This window comes from Lygodium microphyllum, chromosome 16, assembly GCF_053477565.2.
Source record: "Lygodium microphyllum isolate KBCC chromosome 16, Lygodium_microphyllum_v1.1.10, whole genome shotgun sequence".
Taxonomy (NCBI): domain Eukaryota; kingdom Viridiplantae; phylum Streptophyta; class Polypodiopsida; order Schizaeales; family Lygodiaceae; genus Lygodium; species Lygodium microphyllum.
In genome coordinates, this window is record NC_141150.1 from 77,078 (window position 1) to 97,579 (window position 20,502).

At 41.7% G+C, this 20,502-nt stretch overlaps 1 protein-coding gene across 6 annotated transcripts in view; it reads left to right on the top strand.

Annotated features, from left to right (window-relative positions):
* LOC148022447 (GDP-mannose transporter GONST1-like) overlaps positions 1 to 20,502 on the top strand; it is a 113,978-nt gene that overhangs the window by 32,226 nt on the left and 61,250 nt on the right. For 5 of the 6 annotated variants that reach the window (XM_087695431.1, XM_087695430.1, XM_087695428.1 and 2 more), the window contains exon 3: positions 6,194 to 6,373. In XM_087695431.1, the coding sequence (XP_087551557.1) occupies positions 6,194 to 6,373 (180 nt within the window). Of the gene's footprint in view, positions 1 to 6,193; positions 6,374 to 13,545; positions 13,881 to 20,502 lie in introns of those variants that run through there. The other variant, XM_087695432.1, reaches the window with a different exon arrangement.

Consider the following 20,502-nt stretch of genomic DNA (forward strand, 5'->3'; position numbering starts at 1 on the left):
TTCTCATCTCTTTTGCAGGGTTTTTTCTTTTAGCGTAGGGCTAACTTGCAGATTGCTTTGGTTTTACCTAGGCTAGAGACGTGGGGATGTGCACCGTTCCTTTCATGGTTTCATCATTATCGGAGTGCTTGCTCTTCTTCTAGCATGGCGGTTTTCCCTCCCAAGGCCGATCGTGCAGCATTTCTCTTGATGCTATGATGGCAGTGACTTCTACCTTGCTCTTCTAGTGGGGTGCTTCATTCACTTCATCTTCTTTCATTCCTTATGGTTCTCGGCACCATATGAAGATCGACATCAGGCTCCTCTTTCTTCTTCGGTATCTATATCCAGGTTGAGAGGGGGCTCCTACCCTTCTTGGTATTCTACAGGCTTCAGCACTTTGTCTTCGACATCGGTTTCTTCCCCTTGTTGTACCTTACTCTTTGCATTGTATGATTTCATCATCTTTGTACTAGGGTACTTGGGCAAGTGAACAATTTTCCCATGAGGAACATTGTCCAAGTGGCATGTGCTGTATGAGCATTCTTTAGCATGTAGCATACTTTGTATCTCATTGTGCAAAGCACCACTTGAGCGGATCCTAAGCTGTTTTCACCGACGGCTATTGTTACTACACCATCATTCTCCTTCATCACATGGATACCTCATCACCTGTTTTTTCCTTGTTATCGACACCCTTGAGTGGATGGGTTAGCTTGTTCTATTTTGTGATGTGTTGGGTGTACCCTCCCTACTCCCATCTTTTGGGTCATTATTGCTCAATTGGTTGCATCCAATAAAATTTACCTCACTTATTAAAAAAAAAAAAGTTCCATGTGGTTCCATCCGCCTTTGTAGGGCTTAGTAGGTCACTGGGCAGCTGACGTGCACCCTTTGTCTGACGCCGTGTCCTCTCTCGGATGACCACTTGGATTCCCTTGGGAAGATAACCATTGCCTCTATAGTCTTGGTAGGCCACTGGGCATCTGATGTGCACCCTTTGTACGATGCCTTGGCTGCTTTGGGGTGGGACGCCTTGAGGTCAATAAACATCACAGTAGTTGGCCTAACCTTTTGGCTTAGTTTTAGGCCTGAGGGGGGTGTTGAGCTAAAACACGCTTTTTAGCTGATTAGCATTTTTAAACAGCCCCAAAACACACCTAATTAATGAATAACCCTAAAAAGGGGAGCGGTTCGAGAGAGTTTCTATGGTCTCCCAAAAACCCTAAATTTTGGGGCACCTTTCTACATCTATAAATAGACAGGCTGCCCCCATTCAGACTTATTCCGTTTGTGCAGTTTCACACTCTCCAGTGCAGATTTCAGCCATCAATCTACCTCCACGTGGCTTTCCAGCCTTCGCGACTGCTGCCACCTCTCCATCCAGGCTTGCAGTGCCCTTGCACCTTCTTCCAGCTGTTGCCCACTGTCTGGCACCATCCCTCTTGCTGCATTTGGCCCTGTTCCTCATCGCCAACACCTCCACCCTCATTTGCTCTTTGTGTTTGCAGCGTTTGGCTGTTGGCGATAGTAGGCAACCCTCCTCCTCCATCAGGCGACCTCCAGTATCTTGAGTTTTGGTCCTCCACTGCCAGGCGACTGTTGGTTAATGCTCTTCTCCATTAGGTGACACTCTGTCTGCTGCGTTTGCAGCTTTCTGGGCCGCCCTCTGCCCTTTGCATCTTCTACAGCTTGCGTTTGGTTCTCCAGCAGCCTCTGGTACCATCGTTTTGCAGTTTCCTCTCTCTTCACACTCCGACTGGTGGTCATAGACTCGGGATCCGTCTCTGGTGGACGTCACTCTCCGACATTGCTCTGCCCTTGAGCACACTGTACACTCTTATATTCATTTACAACATTCATTCACTTCAGAGTTGTGTTCTCTCTCTCCCTTCTTCTGTTTGTGTTTGAGTTTCTGTGTTTGAGTTTTGAGTTTTGCGTTTAGGATTTGAGTTTTGCTCTTTGTGTCTACGTCTGTCTCTTTGTGTTTTTATCGTGGTCGTACACTCTATGTGTCCTCAGTGCAAACCCTAGGAGTTTTCTTCGCAGAAGCAACCCACGGTTGCCCTATCTTTGACTAAGGCGGAGTATTGGGTAGCGTCTTCTACTACATGTGAGACAATGTGGCTTTGCACGCTCTTGTATAGGAGCTTGGTTGCCCATAGACAGCAGGTCCTATTGTTCTTCAGTGCGAAACAATGGGAGCTGCATTGTCTTGGCTAGGACCCTGTGTTTCATGCTCGGATGAAGCACATTGAGATCCAGTACCATTTCATTCGGAAGAAGATTTTGGATGAGACTATTGCCCTGGTCTATTGCAAGATAGAGGACAATCTTGTAGACTTGTTTACGAAGGTACTTCCTTAGGCTTTACCTCGACAACACTCTAGATCCGTGAGCTTTTTGCCCTGCCCAGGATCTGTGAGGGGGTGTTAGAGATTGGCATTCCTTGGAAAGGCAGTTCTAGTTTTGAGTAGTTTTCTGCAGTTGTACCATGCAAGCCATGTAGTAGACAGTTCATACAATAGGCGGCAGGGAGCGTAGATGCCACGTGGCACAACAAGATAGGTTAGATAGCAATTGTATAGTCGGCTGAATTATTTCTTGCGTTTATTGTTGGGTATTTATTGGCCCTAGTCTCCACACACTTTCTCAGTTCTGATCTTAGGTTTCCAAAGTTGTTGATCGTGAAGATTGCCCTCAAGGTTCACAGAGTGTGAGATCTTCGAGGTGGAGACATACGCAGATATACTCTCTGGACCTGTGTACATATCTGCATCCTTATAAAGTATTGTTCACTGCAGATTTTTTGCATTCCATTGTCTCTTTCTCTCTCTCCTCTCTTTGTTCACTCTTTGTCTTGGTCATACGCTTCCGCATTGCTTCACTTTGACAGCATGATCACACCTACATTGCCTCTTGCATAACTCCAGTGTATTGGCATTCTGTTCTTGTAAATATGCATTCTGCGCATCTATCCCTTTTTAGTCAGTTGACTTTGGATCCACCATATTTGTGGCATTGCACATGGTAGTCTTGCTTGCTTAGCTTGTCCATCTTGCTTTTTTGCACTTCTTTTTTACCTCTCCACATATCCATCATAGATGCTTTTCACGCAGCCTCGTTTCTTCGTCATCGACACCTATTGCTAGTTGTGATAGGTAGGTTTGTTTTGTTAAGGTCTTGGGGGTGACCATCCCTATGTCTATTTGGGGCATTGTTTCTCAATTGGCTGAAAACTTTTTTGAAAACACTCACTCAATGATATATCTTTTGAAAACCGAAATAGAGCCCTTCAAAAAATAAAAAGAAAAGGCTAGTTCATTGTGTTATCTGCCTTTGCGGGACTTAGTAGGCCATTGGGCAGCTGATGCGCACCCTTTCTCCTATGCTTTGTCCTCTCTGGGGTGAACACGTGGGTTTCCTTGGTAAGATAACCATTACCTCTATAGTCTTGGTAGATCACCGGGTAGCCGGCATGCACCCTTTGCCTGATGCCTTGGTTGCTTTGGGATGGGGCGCCTTGAGGAAAAGAAAAGCAAAAGGGCTTGGGCTTGTTTGCAGTCCCTTTCTGGTTCCACTTTTAGGCTTGAGAGGGGGCGTTGAGCTAAATTACCATTAGTTTTTATTAAATAGCCCCAAGACTCAAGCTAATTAATGAATTTTAACCATTCTTTTAAACAGGGAGTGGTTCGAGAGAGTTTCAGTGTCCCACATGTAAATCTTAATTTGGGAGGCCCCAAACTTTCTATAAATAGATAGTTTGCCCTCCCATTCAGCCTAATCTCATTTTTGTAGGTTTCAGGTGCTAAACTTGCTGTCCACACTTCATTCTTGGAGAACATCTTAGCTGAAGCTGCCCCACACTTTTTTCACCCATCTGGCGCTTGTTTCTAGCATACTTGTATGCATTGAAGACTTGCCTAGATGATGATGCCTACAGTTATTGCACATTTGGATAGGATTTTTCAGTTTTCATTTTTCACTTTTATGACATCATGAGGATATTCCTTTGTACATGGATGTGTCTCATAGGCAGATTTGGCCTTTAGTAGACATTAATATATTTTCTTTTTCTCCCCAATGTTGCTAATTGAGTGAAGAAACTTCCTGTTGTGTGTACAAGGTGTGTGTACAATTGAGGATGTAGACTCTCATGCACGTGCATCTAAATTTAGCCACAACATGCCTCATGCTGTGCAATGCATAAGGAAGGTGTATCAAGTGCTTCACCCCCCTGGCATGGAAGTAATTGAGAAATAGGTGTATAAGAGGCCCCTAGTGGAATGCGTTGAAACTCGAAGTTCAGTGATGTGACTAGGATTCCCTTGTTCCCATGAAGTGCATGTTTTAAGGCTCAAAAGACTTACCTCTTCCTTGCATTGCTCAGCTTTTTTTCAATCTGGATCCTTTTGTCAACCTATACAAGCATTCAATCTTGACCCACAAAGTCAAATGCATTATTCAAATCAAATAAAAAACAGGGTCCAAACTCCTACCCTGAAGCTTCTCTATTCAGCATAGACTTGGTGTCTAGGGTTGTGTGCAAGCTTTGCACAGCACTTTCTCTGACAAGCGGTCAATATTTTCAACATGGGTTGGTCACAGGGCTTTGCTAGGATCCACCCCTTCATGGTGGTTAACATGACACCACAGGGGACTAGTGGCTGCACCAAGGGCATCCATCTCCTTGTTTGCATGACCAATGCACTGGTTGATTAGGTGCCAACACGACACAGTTGTGCCACCTTGGCATGTGGCTCATGGAACACTGAGGAGGATTTGACTTGTGCTAGGAGGAAAGCCTTGAATGCTGGACCCTCATGTGTCTTTGCAGGGGCTGCAAGAGCAGCAGTGGTGGATGTGGTAGGACTGAGCTAGTAGAACAAAGAGGAGATATGAATGCACAAGTCTTGTCAAAGCACAAACTTCTTTATTTTCATTTTCTTCATCGTTCTTCTGCATGCAACACTCATTGGTCTATATAGGTTTATTCCTTCACTTATTCAATTACTTTTGCGCCAGAGATCGATACAAAAAATCCATGTGATATCTTCAAATAAGTATCTCAACATGAGCCCTGGATGAGCTGGATTGGGATCTAGGACAGTCGTGGGCCAACGTTGTCATTTTCTGAGCTATCAGAAAGTTCCTTCTCCTACACAGCATGAGCAAGTAGATAGGTCATGTAGGATGATGATGAGTTGACTCCCACCCAGTGTCAGCTCTGCAAGGTGTTGAGCTTGTGCAGTTCCATGTTAATTTTGACTAATACAACCATTTTGTTCTATGTAAAAATAGATAGTGTGTTATCTCCACAAGGGGCCTTGTAGCAGTCTTGTTTGAAAATTGTGGTCCAGACTGCATGTCATTGCAATATCTTGTGGAAATGCAAAGTGTGGCATCTCAGTTTGTTGTATTGCATCAGTTGACTATAATGTATGTGAAATTAATGGAACATTTGGGAATGCCAGTTAATCATTCTTGATACCTGAATAAGTCTTATCATTTGTGATCCAGTAAATGGTCTTGGGAAAGCATGATGTGTGATCAATCATGGTATCTCTGGTTATTTGAGTGTAGGGCAAAATGGTTAGACTGACTTCTTGTTTTTCACTCAGTGATTGTCTTTCTAAGGTTTTTAGCATGGATTCTTTTGGCTGAGTAAAGGGAGGATGAGCATTAGTGTTTTGAGCAAGGATATGAAAAGGTTATGATAAGTGGATGCAAAGCTAGTGAGGATGTAATGAAATAAATGCAAGGACTGGGAATTGTATTAGTTCTGACTGCTTAGAAGCTCCTAGAACTAATATTTTTCTGCCTGCATTTAAAGTGCCCTTACGTGAATCAATGGTCATCTGTACCCTGTCTACGTTCCTTTGTTCCTGAAAGCACTGTCCCGCAGCCGTCCTTTAATCTCACTTTTGTAATATAAAATTGACTATGCTATGTCTCTGCTGTTGTTTTTAGTGTACTCCTTGAAACACCCAAAGAAATCTTCTTTCAAATGTACGCCTGTAATATAAAATCAATCATGCTATGTGTTTATTGTAACATTAAAAAAAAACTTTCTTTAACCTCACTCTTGTAATATGAGATCAGTCATGCTATGTCTCTGCTGTTCCTTTTAATACCACCTTGCAACATCGTAAGAAACTTTTAAGCCATTAAAATGTTGTGGAAGTACATCTCATTCATCTTATGCTTGATACAGGGGTACCCCAGTATGGGTCTCAGCATCAGGCCTGGATTCTCCAGAATTTGAGAGAAATCTCAGTGATGAAACATTGAAAGTCGCACAAAATGCACAACAGTTTGGTCCAGTTAATGGGGCACATCCACAAGGGCCAAACGGAAATCTACTGAGTCCATCAAGAAGGTCAAAAAGCAGCAGGTGCTTTTCCTGTCCTATAGAATCTTTTAATTAACACACTGCAAGTTATAGAATGGTAGTCTATGTTCGAGATTAATCTCTGTCAAGTCTCTGCAATCTTGTCATTTTGAGGCGAAACCTTATGTTTATCTTCACGCATGTGTATGCATGCCTACATGTGTGTGGTGTTGTCTCTCAGACACTCTCAATGGCACATTCATAATTAGTGGATACTTCCAGGCTACTTTTAAGGAGACCTCAGATGGGGTAAAAATGCACCTTGAAAGTTCGAAGGTCAAACTTACAAACTGTTAGAAAATGTCAGCTGATGAGTGAGTCTGTGCATGTTCCACTGGGCTGGGCACAGTTAGATATTTAGCCATTTTTTATTTGTCATTTTCGTGGTGATTTAGGCATTTATTGCTGCCTGACCAGCATTTAATGCTAGCCAACCTGATCATATTGAGGCATATTTCTGGTGGGGAGTGGGAGCTAGTGCCAATGCCCATACAGCATGTGACTCACATTGTTTCTATATTCTCTCATGTCTTGGTATATGGATTCCATTTCCCGAGCATCTTTTTCTTTTTGAGTTCTTGTGCAATGTTCTTCTTTCCTTTGCAGCATTTCTTCTTTTCTCTTCACTCTTGTGTTACGCAATCTATTACAGCAGTTTTATATGCTTCCATTGCTGCATCCACTTCTGACATGGTATGAGATTTCAGGTTAGGCTTTGCTCTTGCTTGGTGATCAGCCATCTGAGGTGTGTTGGAGCTGATCTCTTTTGTTGCAGATCTGTATTTTGAGTTTTTTGATACTGATTGGATTTTTTGGACTGCTGCAATTGTGTTTACAGCTTGGGTAACCATGTGCTGAGCCAAATTGACCTGTTTACCGGTGTTTTACTCTGCATTTGCAGCCTGCCATCTATGTTTACTATTTTGGGGATTGTTTTATGGTTGGGGACCTATTACCGACTTTCTAAACTCTGTGTCATAGTTGTTAGGTATGAAAGGTACGGTACGGTACAGTACGATAAAATGTAGTACTGAAGGGTACCTTATGATTTTATAAGGTACGATACGATATTAGTACGGAAAAAAACACGAGTTAAAAAAAACCATAAATCATTAAATGATAGAACACAAAGCACATGTTTAAAGCGGAAATAGAAATTTCATTACAAAATACAAAATAAGATGAATACATGAGGGTGGCCATTGCGGTCGCATGGGTTGCGTACAATATGTGATACAACTAGAGTCTAGTACATATATGGTCCATGGATGATGCATAATAGTGGCATGTGGATACAATGATAGGAGATACAAAAAAGAGAGATACCTATGAATCTATGATGAGACATCACTATCATCATCATCATCATCATCATCATCATCATCATCATCATCATCAGAACCATCTGAGTGCTCATAAAGAGAATTTGAAGATGACTCCTCGGTATCAGATGATGAGACACTCTCATACTCATCCTCATTGATGAGGTTACCATCATCATCAAATGATGGCTCCCTAGGTGCCGACTGTGTAGGCAAGGGGGGAATGTTATCATGAGACATGAAATGTGAGCTATTAGAGCCCCGCCTTACATATGTTTGCAAGTGAGTCAAACCACCCCCCCTCGATGTTCGAGGGTGCCGAATGACCATGCCCTTGCTACCACCTACTCGAACTCCTTGTCTACTTTCCAATGTTCTCCGTGAGCAAGTCCAAACAATGACTTGCGCATGGAGTCCACACAATTGTGGGAAACTTGGCCTCAAGTAAACAGCCCATGCGCCGACAAGTCGATACATTGTTGGTAACAACTTGCATCACATTTGAGGGATCCACCTATAACCACAAATTACAAGTAAGTAACAATACTTGGAGGTTAGAGAGAGAGAGAGAGAGTTAAGCCTTTAAAGTTTCAACTTTCAAGATTCAAGAATGAAGAGAGATAGGGATTTGGAGGAAAGAGAGAATCGAGATAGATATTAGAGAGAATAGGGAGATAGATAGTTATGCATAAATTATAAGGAAAGAAAGTGAAAGAATTTTAAAAGGCAATGTATACCTCAATGATAGCTTGTTGAATGTGGCGGTAGATGAATGCACCCTCATTTTCCTCCCCTCTTGCTAGTATCTACAGCCCGCAAAAAGTAAGTGCTGAGTGGACATGAGACGAGTATGTTGATGATGCCCCGTTCTTACGATCACTCCATCTATTGGTGAAAATGGAGCAACCGTATTTTATCCATGCGGCTTGAATAGGATCAAGGGCTATATCAATCTTATCCTTCTCTTCATCAATCTTTTTCGTCCTCATGTTGTTGTATGTGATATCGGTCCATCCTTCACATGGACCCACATTGGCAATGGATTTTATCATCTTCTTCCATTGCTCTTGCTTTAGGATATTGAATAGAAGATTACACTCAATCACTGTGCGTGCAATTTCAATGTGTGTAAGTCATTGCCTTTCTCTAAGAAATGTAACTAATCCATGCACATGACCGGGATCTTGAGAGAGAGAGGATTGTCTCTCCAGTGCTGCATGAGCCTCCACTCTTTGTCTTTTGCCGGAGTCGGATGCAGATGTGGAGCCCCCACCACCAACGGTAGAGGCCTCTCCCTCATTGGTTGAAGATACTCCTACATTCGATGCTTTCTCATTAGTAGGTACAGGAGTTGGTGCCGATACGCGACTTTCTCCTCCTCTTGTGGGGCCCCCTCTCATCTTGGCAAGAATCTCATCTGTGATGTTTTGAGGGATTTCCTTGCATGGAGAAACTTGCTCCCCTGTCTTGGAAGGATATTGGAGAAGCCAGGTTGCATCATTTGTATAGTGCTTCCCGCAATATCCTTGCACGCCCAATGGTGGGAATTGGACTTCTTTGTGTCCCTCTCCACATGGATTGCGTGCAAATTGAAGGCCTTGTGCTTCTCAGGAGTCATGGTACCAACGATAGATGGAGAGGCCCGGGGGAGAGTGAGATGCTTGAGTCTTGACTCTTGAAACTTGAAAGAGAGGGAGAGGGTTGGGGTAAAGTTGAAAGAATAAGAGAGAGAGAGAGAGGGAATGGGAGAGGCTTGTGCCTTGAGCCTTGAGCCTTGAGCCTTGACAGGGTGCAAGAAAGAGGAGAGAGTGAGAGGCTAGAGCTTCATGAATCACAAATCAATTCAAGATCCAAGAGAGGTAGATGAGAATCGGAAATGCTTGTTGAATTGGTGTGGAAGCATGGAGGAGAGGAGCACCTTTTGTAGATGAGAGAAGGGTCAAATAGTCAAAGAGGGTCAACAGTCAAACAGGGCTACTAGTTGGATGGAATCCAAGGGGTGTTGCGGGAGGAGAGCATAGCTGGAAAAGGAGGTGGGCTGAAGTATCCAAGGCTTTCCACCCTCCCAAATGTGCCACGTAGGAAGACACGCACATGCAGAATGTGTAGGAATGTGGTGAGATGTAGCAGACATGGTGGCCAGGAAAGGCCTGTTTTTCCTTACGAAATCGTACAAATACGTAGTGTATTGTAGGGTACAAATCGTATGGTACGGATAGTACTATATGACGTATGAGTGCAACTATGCTTTGTGTTTTCCTTAGCTGCGTCTGTGTTTTGTGTTTGCAGGCTGAGGCAACCTGTTTTCCTGCTGTACGACAATATTTAATTGCGTTTTCTTGTTCAGCCTTTGTGTTTTGCTCTTTGCTTCCATGTAGGGCTTGGTGTTTTCCCCTTTCTCTGCTCCCTTTGTGTTTCCCCTTTCTTTGCCCCCTTTGTGTTTTCCCCTTTCTCTGGCTGAGATTTATCTGTTTTTGCAGCAAGTGTTTTCTTTTTTGATTAGCTTTTGTGTGATACACTGCTGCACTTGAGAGATGGTTCTTGTGTATCTAGTTGTTGTGTTCTTTTACTACACTCTGGTTACGGTTGATCCTTTCGCTATGTGCTCTCTTTTCTACTTGAACTCTTGAACCTCTTGAGAGTTTGTATTTTTGGCACTTATCTATCTCTCAAGATTCCTTGTCTCTACTCATCTTCTCTATATCTCCCTTATCATGGCTCCTCCAGCTTCTCATACTGATACTCAGCATGCAACCATTGTTTCCTCATCTACGAGTGTTATATTGGAGACTTGCTGTGTTCAGATTTAGGTTTCGGCGAGGATGCCATTTCTTGGTGCTCCAGATGTTCTAGTCTTAGAGAGGGGTGAGATATGGAAGTAGAATAAGAAGTTTAAGTACTATTATTGTGGCAAGAAGGGACATCTCCGAAAGGACTGCGGGACATTAGCAACTTTATGGAAGGAGAAGGTGCTGACAGTGACGAAGGGTGACGACTCTCTCGGCGAGTCTTCCTCATCTATAAGTCCAAGTTTAGGTTCTTGCCATGTGGCCCTAGCCATGTCTGTAGGGACCTCTCTTCCAAGTTGCTAGTACAAGTGATGAAGGACATCTCTCACAACTCTCCAGTGCCAGAGAAGGAGTGTGAGAGGGTGGTGAGGTGGGGTGGTTAAACCTCATCTATATATGCATATAGGTGCATAGAATCCAGAGAGAGGTTTCCTTGACACTGTCGTGTTGAAAAAGGATAAACCTCTCTCACTACTTGAAGACAAGAGGGAAAAGGAGCACTAGTAAAGGTTTGTGGCTTGATGCTTGGCTCAAACAAGTGCAAAATCTAATCACCAAGATCCTTTTAACATCCTTTGACAATGCAAATGACAACCCAACCTCATATTTCTATTCAAATACCACCACCCATGTAGCACCTTAGAGGCCTTCTCACCAAGTTAAAACAATCACATATATGTAGTGAATCCACAAGGAATTGTGGGTATCTCTTCATCCGATGTTAATCCACCAAAAAACTGCTATGTAGCCTCCAAAAGTCGTATCCACCATGAGGGAATAAAATACTAAGCATCAAGGATAAGAGCAAGCAAGCATTAAGGGCCCTAGTCACTAATTGCATAAATTCAATGACTATGAGTATGCAAGGAAGAAATACATCACAACATTATAAGCATTCTTACTGAACCATAATGCATTTTCATAATCATCACCATTGAATCTAAAGGGCATGAATAAAAGTGGTATCTTTTTTATCAAAACACCAACATAATCTTCTCCTTCCTCTCTATAAAAATCCATACAAAGACAAGCACTCTAACTTGATCTTCATTGCTGGCTTGAAGAGCTGCCTTACCTCCAATACTATAGTTCAATTACTGGCCTCTTCCAACTCTCAGTTTGAACGCTTAAAATGCTGCTCATGACCATGTAGGATGCTAGTCACCTTCACTATGTGTTGTCTATAAAATGACCTCAACTAGACTCTTCAAACATGTGTTGGGAATAACGGGTCACTGTGCCTTTTACGGTGTTCAGGTGTGCACACACCCTTACACATGCACTCTCTCTCTCTCTCTCTCTCTATATATATATATATATATATATATATATATATATAAAATCAAAAACCTAAAGTGGGACTTGGAGATTGTACTGACATCGAGTCTTGTGCTCTCACTCTCTCACTCTCTACTTTGCACTCACTCTTTCTCACTGTGCGAACCACAAATATCGCGTGTCTCAATCCTCACACACTCCACTGACAAACTGGTATCAGAGCTTAGGTTGCTGGAGCTGCATCAGGACAGTCGTCAGGACTGCATCAGGACAGTCTGTCAGGCTGCGTCAGACAGTCTGTCAGACTGAATCTGACAGTCCATGAGACTGCATCAGTCCGTTAGATTGTGTCAGTCCATCAGGCTGCGTCAGACAGTCCATCAGACTGCGTCAGTCCGTCAAACAGCTCGGACTGTAGGCGGGAGTCCAATCAAGGTAACGGGACAGATTTTTCATTATTTTTCGGAATTTCAAAGGTTTACTGAATTAAACCTTTGGCCCACTGATGGGCGTTTGTATGCGTAAGCACAATGTGAAACTTTGAGCCGAAAAATTGGGGCTTTTCCTAGATTTGGGGAATTTAATGCACAACAGGACAATTTGATTCAGAAATTGCAAGTTTGGTGCACATTTGCCTAGGAAATTTGGGGCTTTTCACATTTTAGTAAAATTTTGTCAATTTCATTTAAATTTGTGCACACCGGACCCGAGAAAATTGGGACTTTTGCAGAATTTCATCAAATTGTGCAAGAATTGCATGGTATATGCACTTGGGTATATGTATTGGTGCAATTGGGGTGGATTTGCCTTTGAAAATTTGGGGCTTTTGACCGCAATCATCAAATTTGTGCCCAATAATGCATTTGGAGCAGAAATTGCAGCAGAATTTTTGGGATTTCACATGCAATTGGTGCATTGGCCTATAAATCTGGCTGTAATTGATTGTGGATGCAGTAGCAGACATTCTCTAATTGTGGAAATGAATTTGCAGATCTGAAATTTCTTCAATTTCTTGATTTTCATTGCTGGTTGGTACTTGCAGCGTACCCTGGTCATTTATGTGACATTTGGGCTTGCATTTGCTGATGTTTGAGTCAATTTAGTGCTGCAAATCATGGCTGGAAATAGTGACAGCAGCAACTTTTTGCACATCAAGAAGCTTGAGGATGCACACAATTTTGCAATATGGCAAAAACAGTGCTACAATGTTGGTGCAGAAGAAATAGGTGAAGCCCATCAAAGCAAAGGGAACAAGATCAGCAAGTATGGAACAAGAAGAGTGGGATGGTTTGGATGAGCTTGCATGCTCTAGCATAGAGCTCTTAGTGTCAGACAACTTGCTCTTTAATATTGAGAAGCTAAATTCTGCATATGAAATGTGGCGAAGACTTGAGGAATTGTATACTCAGAATAGTGAAGCCAACAAGGTTTATTTGTTGAAAAAGTTGATGGACCTTTGCATGAAGGAAGGTACAACTATGTCCATACATTTGAATGAGTTCAACTCAATTTTCAGTTAGCTGATTGCTTTGGATTTCCACATTGATGATGAGTTCAAGGCTACTTTCTTGCTATGCAGTTTGCTTGAAAGTTGGGATACTTTCAGGACAGCTTTGAGAAACTCCAATGCTCAGCTGTTATATTCTGGTGAGTATTATCTTTTAGCAAAGTTTTTCTTTAGCTTTAATTTTTTCATACTCAGACGTGTAAAAAGGAAAGAGCTGAGCATTGTGACCCAAGGAGAATAGGGCATCCGGCCTTAGTGTCAAGAATCGTGTGGTGGGAGGGCTTGCTTGAGCTGCCACTACAAGGATATAAGGGTATAGAGACGGCGATTTGCGACATGAAATAGCGATGCAAATAGCGACGATACTCAGATGAAAAAAACGCAGGTCAAAACCCGAGCGCGTTATTTTACGGCATTCGTGCAAAAGAGAGAGCAAAAGGGAGAGCGAGAGGGAGAGTGAAAATCTTGCATTTGAGAGGGAGAGAAAGAGAGAAAGAGGGAGAAACAAGGCTTCTCACCGCCACTTTTGCGAAGAAGAGGAGGAGGTGTATGGAGGGCGAAGAGGAGCCGCCGTCTTGAAGAGGAGCCGCCAAACCCTTCTTCGAGCCTTTATGGTGAGTGCATTGTCCATTCTTGCTTTGCTTTTGTGTTTTCTCTCTCTCTTTTACTTGTTTTTGGTATAATTCATGTGTATTGAGAGAGGGAGAGGAAACGAGAGAGAAAGAGAGGGAGAGGGAGAGGGAGGGAGAGGAAATGAGAGAGGGAGAGGGAGAGAGGGAAACAGTAAACATAATAGGGAAAGAGTTCTTTGCTCATGCAAGAACTCAACAAGCAAAATAATTTAGCAAACAAGTCTTCAAATGCATTGCACACTAGGGGCAGGTTTCAGCAAAAGGGCAGTTCTGAAAATAGAGCACGCAACAAGTCTCGTGGCAAAAATGTGGAGTGTCGTCATTGTGGCAGGAAAGGACTACAATGGTGGTACACGTGGTATTGTCCACTTGGAGGATAACTATGCATGTAAAATTGCAGGTATTGATAGTGTGAAATCAGAATTTCAGCGTGGCTCCGTGTTTGTTTTCCATAATGTAAGGCATGTACCTCAACTCAAGAAGAGCTTAATAAGCACAAGGCAGCTAGATGACGAAGGCTATGATACCACCTTTGGGATAGCAAATGGAAAATTTTTAAGGGCTCTCACATTGTTGTTAAGGGCTCTAAAAGTGATACTTTGTATCCTTTGTATGTATCTAGCGTGTGTGACTATGTAGTCGCCATAACCAAGTAGCCAAGTGTTTCTTTGAGGAATAGCCAATTGGGACACACGAGTTAAACTGGAATGAAAGTGCTTTCTCGTTTGGGTTATTTACCGTATTTAAGGTATACTGATTTTGAACAATGTGATCATTGTATTTATGGTAAGCATGCTCAAACATCACATTAAAAATCTCTTTCTCTAAAGTCGTCACTCTTAAAGTTGCTACATTTAGATGTATGTGAGATGCCAGGATTATTTCTACGGAAAATGAAGTATTTCATTACTTTTGTTGATGATGCCACACACAAAGTATGGATTTATCCAATCCGTCGTAAAGACAAGGCCTTGGATAAATTTAAAAAATTCTTGGCAATTGCTGAAAACCGGACTAGCAAGACATATTCGCTTTGACAATGGTAGGAAATATGTGTCCAAAGCCTTTCAAGACTTTTGTGACAATAAATGGATTAAAAGGGAGCTCATTGCCTTTCACAATCCACCCCAAAATGGTGTTGCAGAGGTATGAACATGACCATTCAAGACAGGGTCCGTAGAATGCTGTCACATGCTGCTTTACCTAATGGATTTTGGGCAAAGGTTGTTATGACAGTCGTACACTTGATTAATCCATCACGAAACAGGTATTTCGAGGGGGGGGGGGGGGGTTTCCCTCAAGAAGCGTGGTTGGGCAATCCACCTTTGTATGCTCACTTGAGAGTGTTTGGTTGCGAGCCATTTGTGCACATTTGCAAGGAAGAACATAGCAAACTTGAGCCAAAGTCCTGTAAATGTGTTTTTCTACGATATGGTGATAAGGGTGAAATGGGTTATGGGTTATGGGATCTTGAAGAAAAGAAAACTGTATGCAGCAATCATGTTATCTTTCGGGAATATCACATTCACAAATAGCCTGAAAAGACTGAGAAAGTTAGAAGGGTAGTATTCCGGGAAGATGTACTGAGAGGACAGCAAAGAATCCCCATTGGATAGTAGGAAATACCTACTATAAATGGCCTTGAAAATGCAGGAAATGATGCTGAAAATGATCAGCAAGATATTGCCCATGATGTACCACAATTTCAGCAAGGATAGATGCCTTGGAACAACCAGAACCGGATGCACAGCATGTTGAAAACAAGAAGCTGTTAATGCAGATTTGTAGGTTGAACAGGTAAAAAATCTTTATCATTAGGTCTATAGGTCGACCAAAATGCAAAGATAGCTAGATAGGTTTGTTCATGGTGTCAATTATGTGGCTGATTATGGCATATTGATAGATTGTGGTGAATCATCATAGTTAAAGGAAGCAATGAACAAAAAAGACAGCAAGAAATGGCATAAGGCTATGTTGTCAGAGATGGAATCTCTCATGAAAAATGACACTTGGGATTTGGTGCATTTGCCTAAAGGGCAGAAATTGCTGCCATGCAAATGGGTTTACAAAATGAAAGTCACTTCTGGTTCTTTGCCAAGGTATAAAGCACAGCTAGTTGTTGAAGGGTACACGCAGAAACATGGAATTGATTTTGATGAAATTTTTTTTGCTGTAGTCAAAATGACTACTTTGCAAATCATTTTAGGCTTGGTTGCATTTGAAGATATGCAACTCATACAAATGGATGTAAAAATAGCTTTCTTACATGGTGATCTGCATGAGGAGATCTATATGCTGTAGCCTGAGGGTTTTGTTGCAAAGGGAAAAGAGCACATGGTATGTAAACTCAACAAGAGTTTGTATGGGCTGAAACAGGTGCCATGAGAATGGTATCATAAATTTAATACATTGATGCAATCTCAGGGATTCTATAGATCTCAAGTTGATCACTGCTTATACACGAAGAAGGTAGCAGATAGCAGCCTAGCTTTGATATGAAGGATCTTGGTGAGGCCAATAATATTCTTGGCATGCGTATACTCGGACAGATCGCACGGTCTTCTCTATCTATTGCAGTAGGAGTACGCTACTAAGGTTTTGCAGTATTTTAATATGGAGGGGGAGAAAGCCATTGGTGTACCATTACCTCCAGATATGAAACTTAGTGCAGATGACAACCGTACTTCTGATGATGGAAAGACTGAGATGGCCAAGATTCCTTATGCTTCAACTCTTGGTAGCTTGATGTATGCTATGGTTGCTACACGTCCTGGCATTGCATTTGTTGTCCAGCATGTGCAGAATGCACTGTTCTTACGATTTAGCATGTGCAGAGTTCACTGTTCTTATTCAGCATGAACAAAGTTCATTGTTCTTACGATTCAACATGTGCAGAGTTCACTGTTCTTATTCAGCATGAACAGAGTTCACTGTTCTTATGTTTCAGCATGTGCAGAGTTCACTGTTCTTATTCAGTATGAGCAAAGTTCATTGTTCTTACGATTCAGCATGTGCAGAGCTCACCGTTCTTACGATTCAGCATGAGCAGAGTTCACTGTTCTTATTCAGCATGAACAGAGTTCACTGTTCTTACGATTCAGCACGTACAGAGTTCACGGTTCTTATTCAGCATGAACAGAGTTCACGGTTCTTATTCAGCATGAACAGAGGTGTGATCAGAGGGAGCAAGCTCTACCTCCGTGCTTGAGTCAGAGACGTAGAAGTACTCTCCATGGCTGGTTTTCTTGCAGCAATCTGTCCTCAGCTCCTCCAAACTTCATTCTTCCATCTGCCCCTTATGCCTATTACGTTTTTTTAAAATGCTCTCTCTCTCTCTCTCTCTTTTGGGAATTTGTGCCACATGGCATACATGTAACAATTTTCCCGTTTAAACCTTCCGGTCTAAAATTCTCCATGATCGGTGCAAAATTTGACCTTGGCACAGACTAGAGAATTAATCCTCGTGTAAAAACGAAGACAATGACGCAAACAGATTCTGGGGTCCAAAAATAGCAACTTCCTAAATTTTAGGGATGGTGACCCTTGCATTTCTCAAGTTGTTCTGTGCAACTTTTATCATTGTGACCACATCAAAAGTGTAATGTGGCTTAGTTACAGTGACTTTTATTCCGTGAGCATTCTCACATGTGCATCTTCTATCTTGACCAAGCTCATTGTCCTGCACCATCTCTAGTGGCTAAGCACACAGTCCCAAACCACTGGCATTCTATTCTTCAGTACCCATTCAATATGGAACTGGTCCTAAGGCTCAGACAAACCATTAGTTGAATTTGTCCCAATGGCTGCCTCTTCTGGCCATTCAAAGATCCCGCTTATTCCAAGAGAACTCCGTGGGTAAAAAGCAACAGCAATAAAAGAAAAGAAAAATAAAATATTTATATAAGTAAATAAGAAAAGCAATTGTAAAAAGTATCACCACCTGGTGACATACCCCCCTCTTGAAAGAAGCAAGCGACCTCGATTGCATACCACACATGCTAACGGATGACACAAGGCGATAACAAGATTCTCCATATTATTAGTACCATCGCATGTATCACTTGTTAACAGATGACACGGGGCGATGGTAGGAGTTTCCCTACTACCATTTGTGTCATCGCAAGTTCAAGTCTCACATAGATGGAGGATTACATCCTGTATCCAACTATGATTATTAGGAGCCTTTCTAATATACATGTTTCCGGATGCAACACAGGGCGATAGCACGTATGCGTGAACTATTAGTGTCACAACATGCATATTCATTCAACTAAAGTGTAACAAATACAACTTCAAAGCACTGAGATTTCATTCAATGAGATACAATATTCAACTGTACAATAGAGAATGTACATTGCTTCAAAAAGCATTCTAAGTCACTGTAGATTCCAGTAAGAAAGCTTCTCGGTAAAGTTGCAATAACTGAGGCGAATTTGCCAATTCAGCCTCTTCCATCCATTTGGCATCCATTGGTGAATAGTTCTTGAACTTCACCAAAAATCTTATTATAACTCTACCTTTCACTTTCCTATCCTTATGTGCCAGGATCTGCTCAGGAACTAGAATCTCATCTAATTCCTCTACTTCAGGTTGTTCCTCTTGAACCAAATCTTCTAGCAGTTCACTAATAAAAGGCCTCAATAGGCTCACATGGAATGCATTATGAATTTTCCAATTCTTTGGCAATTTCAGCCTATATGCTACGTCATTGATCTTCTCTGAGACTTGGAAAGGGCCATAATAACGCATACTTAACTTTGGAAACAAACGCTCCTTGCCCTTCTGTTTTCTCAAACGTGCCTTTTCAAAACACAATAAGATCCAATCATCCTTTTTGAACAAGAGCTCCCGACAATGACTATCAGCAGCTCTTTTCTGTTTAGCTTGTGACTTTTCTAGGGCATACTTGACTTTTTTATATGCTTCCTTCCCAATCTTTTACATAACGATCTGCTTTAAAGATGTTATCTTTTGTCTGCAAAATGGGAGACAATTTCTTTCCACCTTCCACAATCTCAAAAGGTGCTTTGCCAGTAGATGAGTGCATTGTATTATTGTATGCATACTCAACCAATGGCAAGTAGTGTTCCCAAGAAGTCTTATGATTTGAAACATAACACTTCAGTAAATTTAAAACAATCGAATTTGCTTCTTCAGACTGTCCATCAGTTTGTGGATGGAAAGAAGATGAAAATTTCAAAGTAGTGCCGTGCCCATGTTTTCAAACAATGCTTTCCAAAACAAGCTAGTCATTCTTGGGTCTCTATCACTGACAATTGACCGTGGCATTCCATGGTACTTGAAGATATTTTGCATAAATATCTTTACCATGTGTTCTGACTTAACCTTTTTCCTTATAGAAATGAAATGTGTCTGTTTGCTGAATCTGCAAATGATAGCTCAGATTCCATCATTCCCTGAAAAAGTTCTTGGAAGATCAAAAATGAAATCCATGGCAATACTTTCCCATGGTCTTTCTGAAATAGGCATTGGTTGCAATAACCTTGGTGCCTTCTGTTTATCAAATTTGACCTTTTGACATACAAGGCAAGATCTAACATATGCATCAATATTAGATCTCAAGGCTGGCCAATAGAAGAAAGTCTCTACTGCTTTGAGTGTAGCATCAATACCATGATGTCTTGCATACGGTGGAGCATGACTTTTTAATAAAACTTTTGGCCTTAGCTGTTTTGTAACGCATAGTCTTCCATGCATCATGATAAAGCCTTCTTTGAACACATAATGATCATGATGTTGGCCATTGATCAACTGTTCATAGATTTCAGAGAAATCTTCATTATCAACATACTGCTCTTTCATATCATCCAATTCATGGTGATAAAGAATTGAAATAGTTGACACCTGTGGTTTGCGAGATAAAGCATCTGCAGCTATACTCTTCTTGCCTTCCACATGCACTATTTGAAACTGAAACATAGATAGGAAATTTGCCCAACGCATGTGTTTCTGTGACAATTTAGCCTGTGTGAGAAAGTATCTAAGTGTTCGATGATCCGTTTGCACTACAAAATCAGCACTAAGCAAATAGTGCTTCCAACTAGAGAGTGCATGGATCACAACCAATAATTCTTTCTCATAAATTTGGTAAGTCCTTTCAACGACAGAAAGTACTCTACTCTCGTATGCCACAACTTGGCCATTCTGCATTAATACAGCACCAATGCTGTTTCCACATGCATCACACTGCTCTACAAATGGCTTAGATAGATCTGGCTAAATAAGTACTGGATCTGTAGTCATTTTTCCCTTCAAACATCTAAATGCTGATTTCTCTTTGTCAGTCCATTGCCATTTGACATTCTTCTTTTCAAGTGTATGTAAAGGAGAAGCAATCTCTGCAAAGTGTCTTACAAATCTTCTGTAGTAAGAGCATAGGCCAAGAAAATTGCGGACATCATGAACAGTTTTCAAGTCTGGCCAAGAGACAATTGCTTCTATCTTTACGGGGTCCATCTTCACATCATCTTTAGAAACTATGTGCCCAAGGAAGTGAATCTCTTCCAAAAAGAATTCACTCTTCTTACCATTAATGAGCAATCTGTTATGCTTAAGCTCATTAGAGACTGCAACTAGGTGTTTT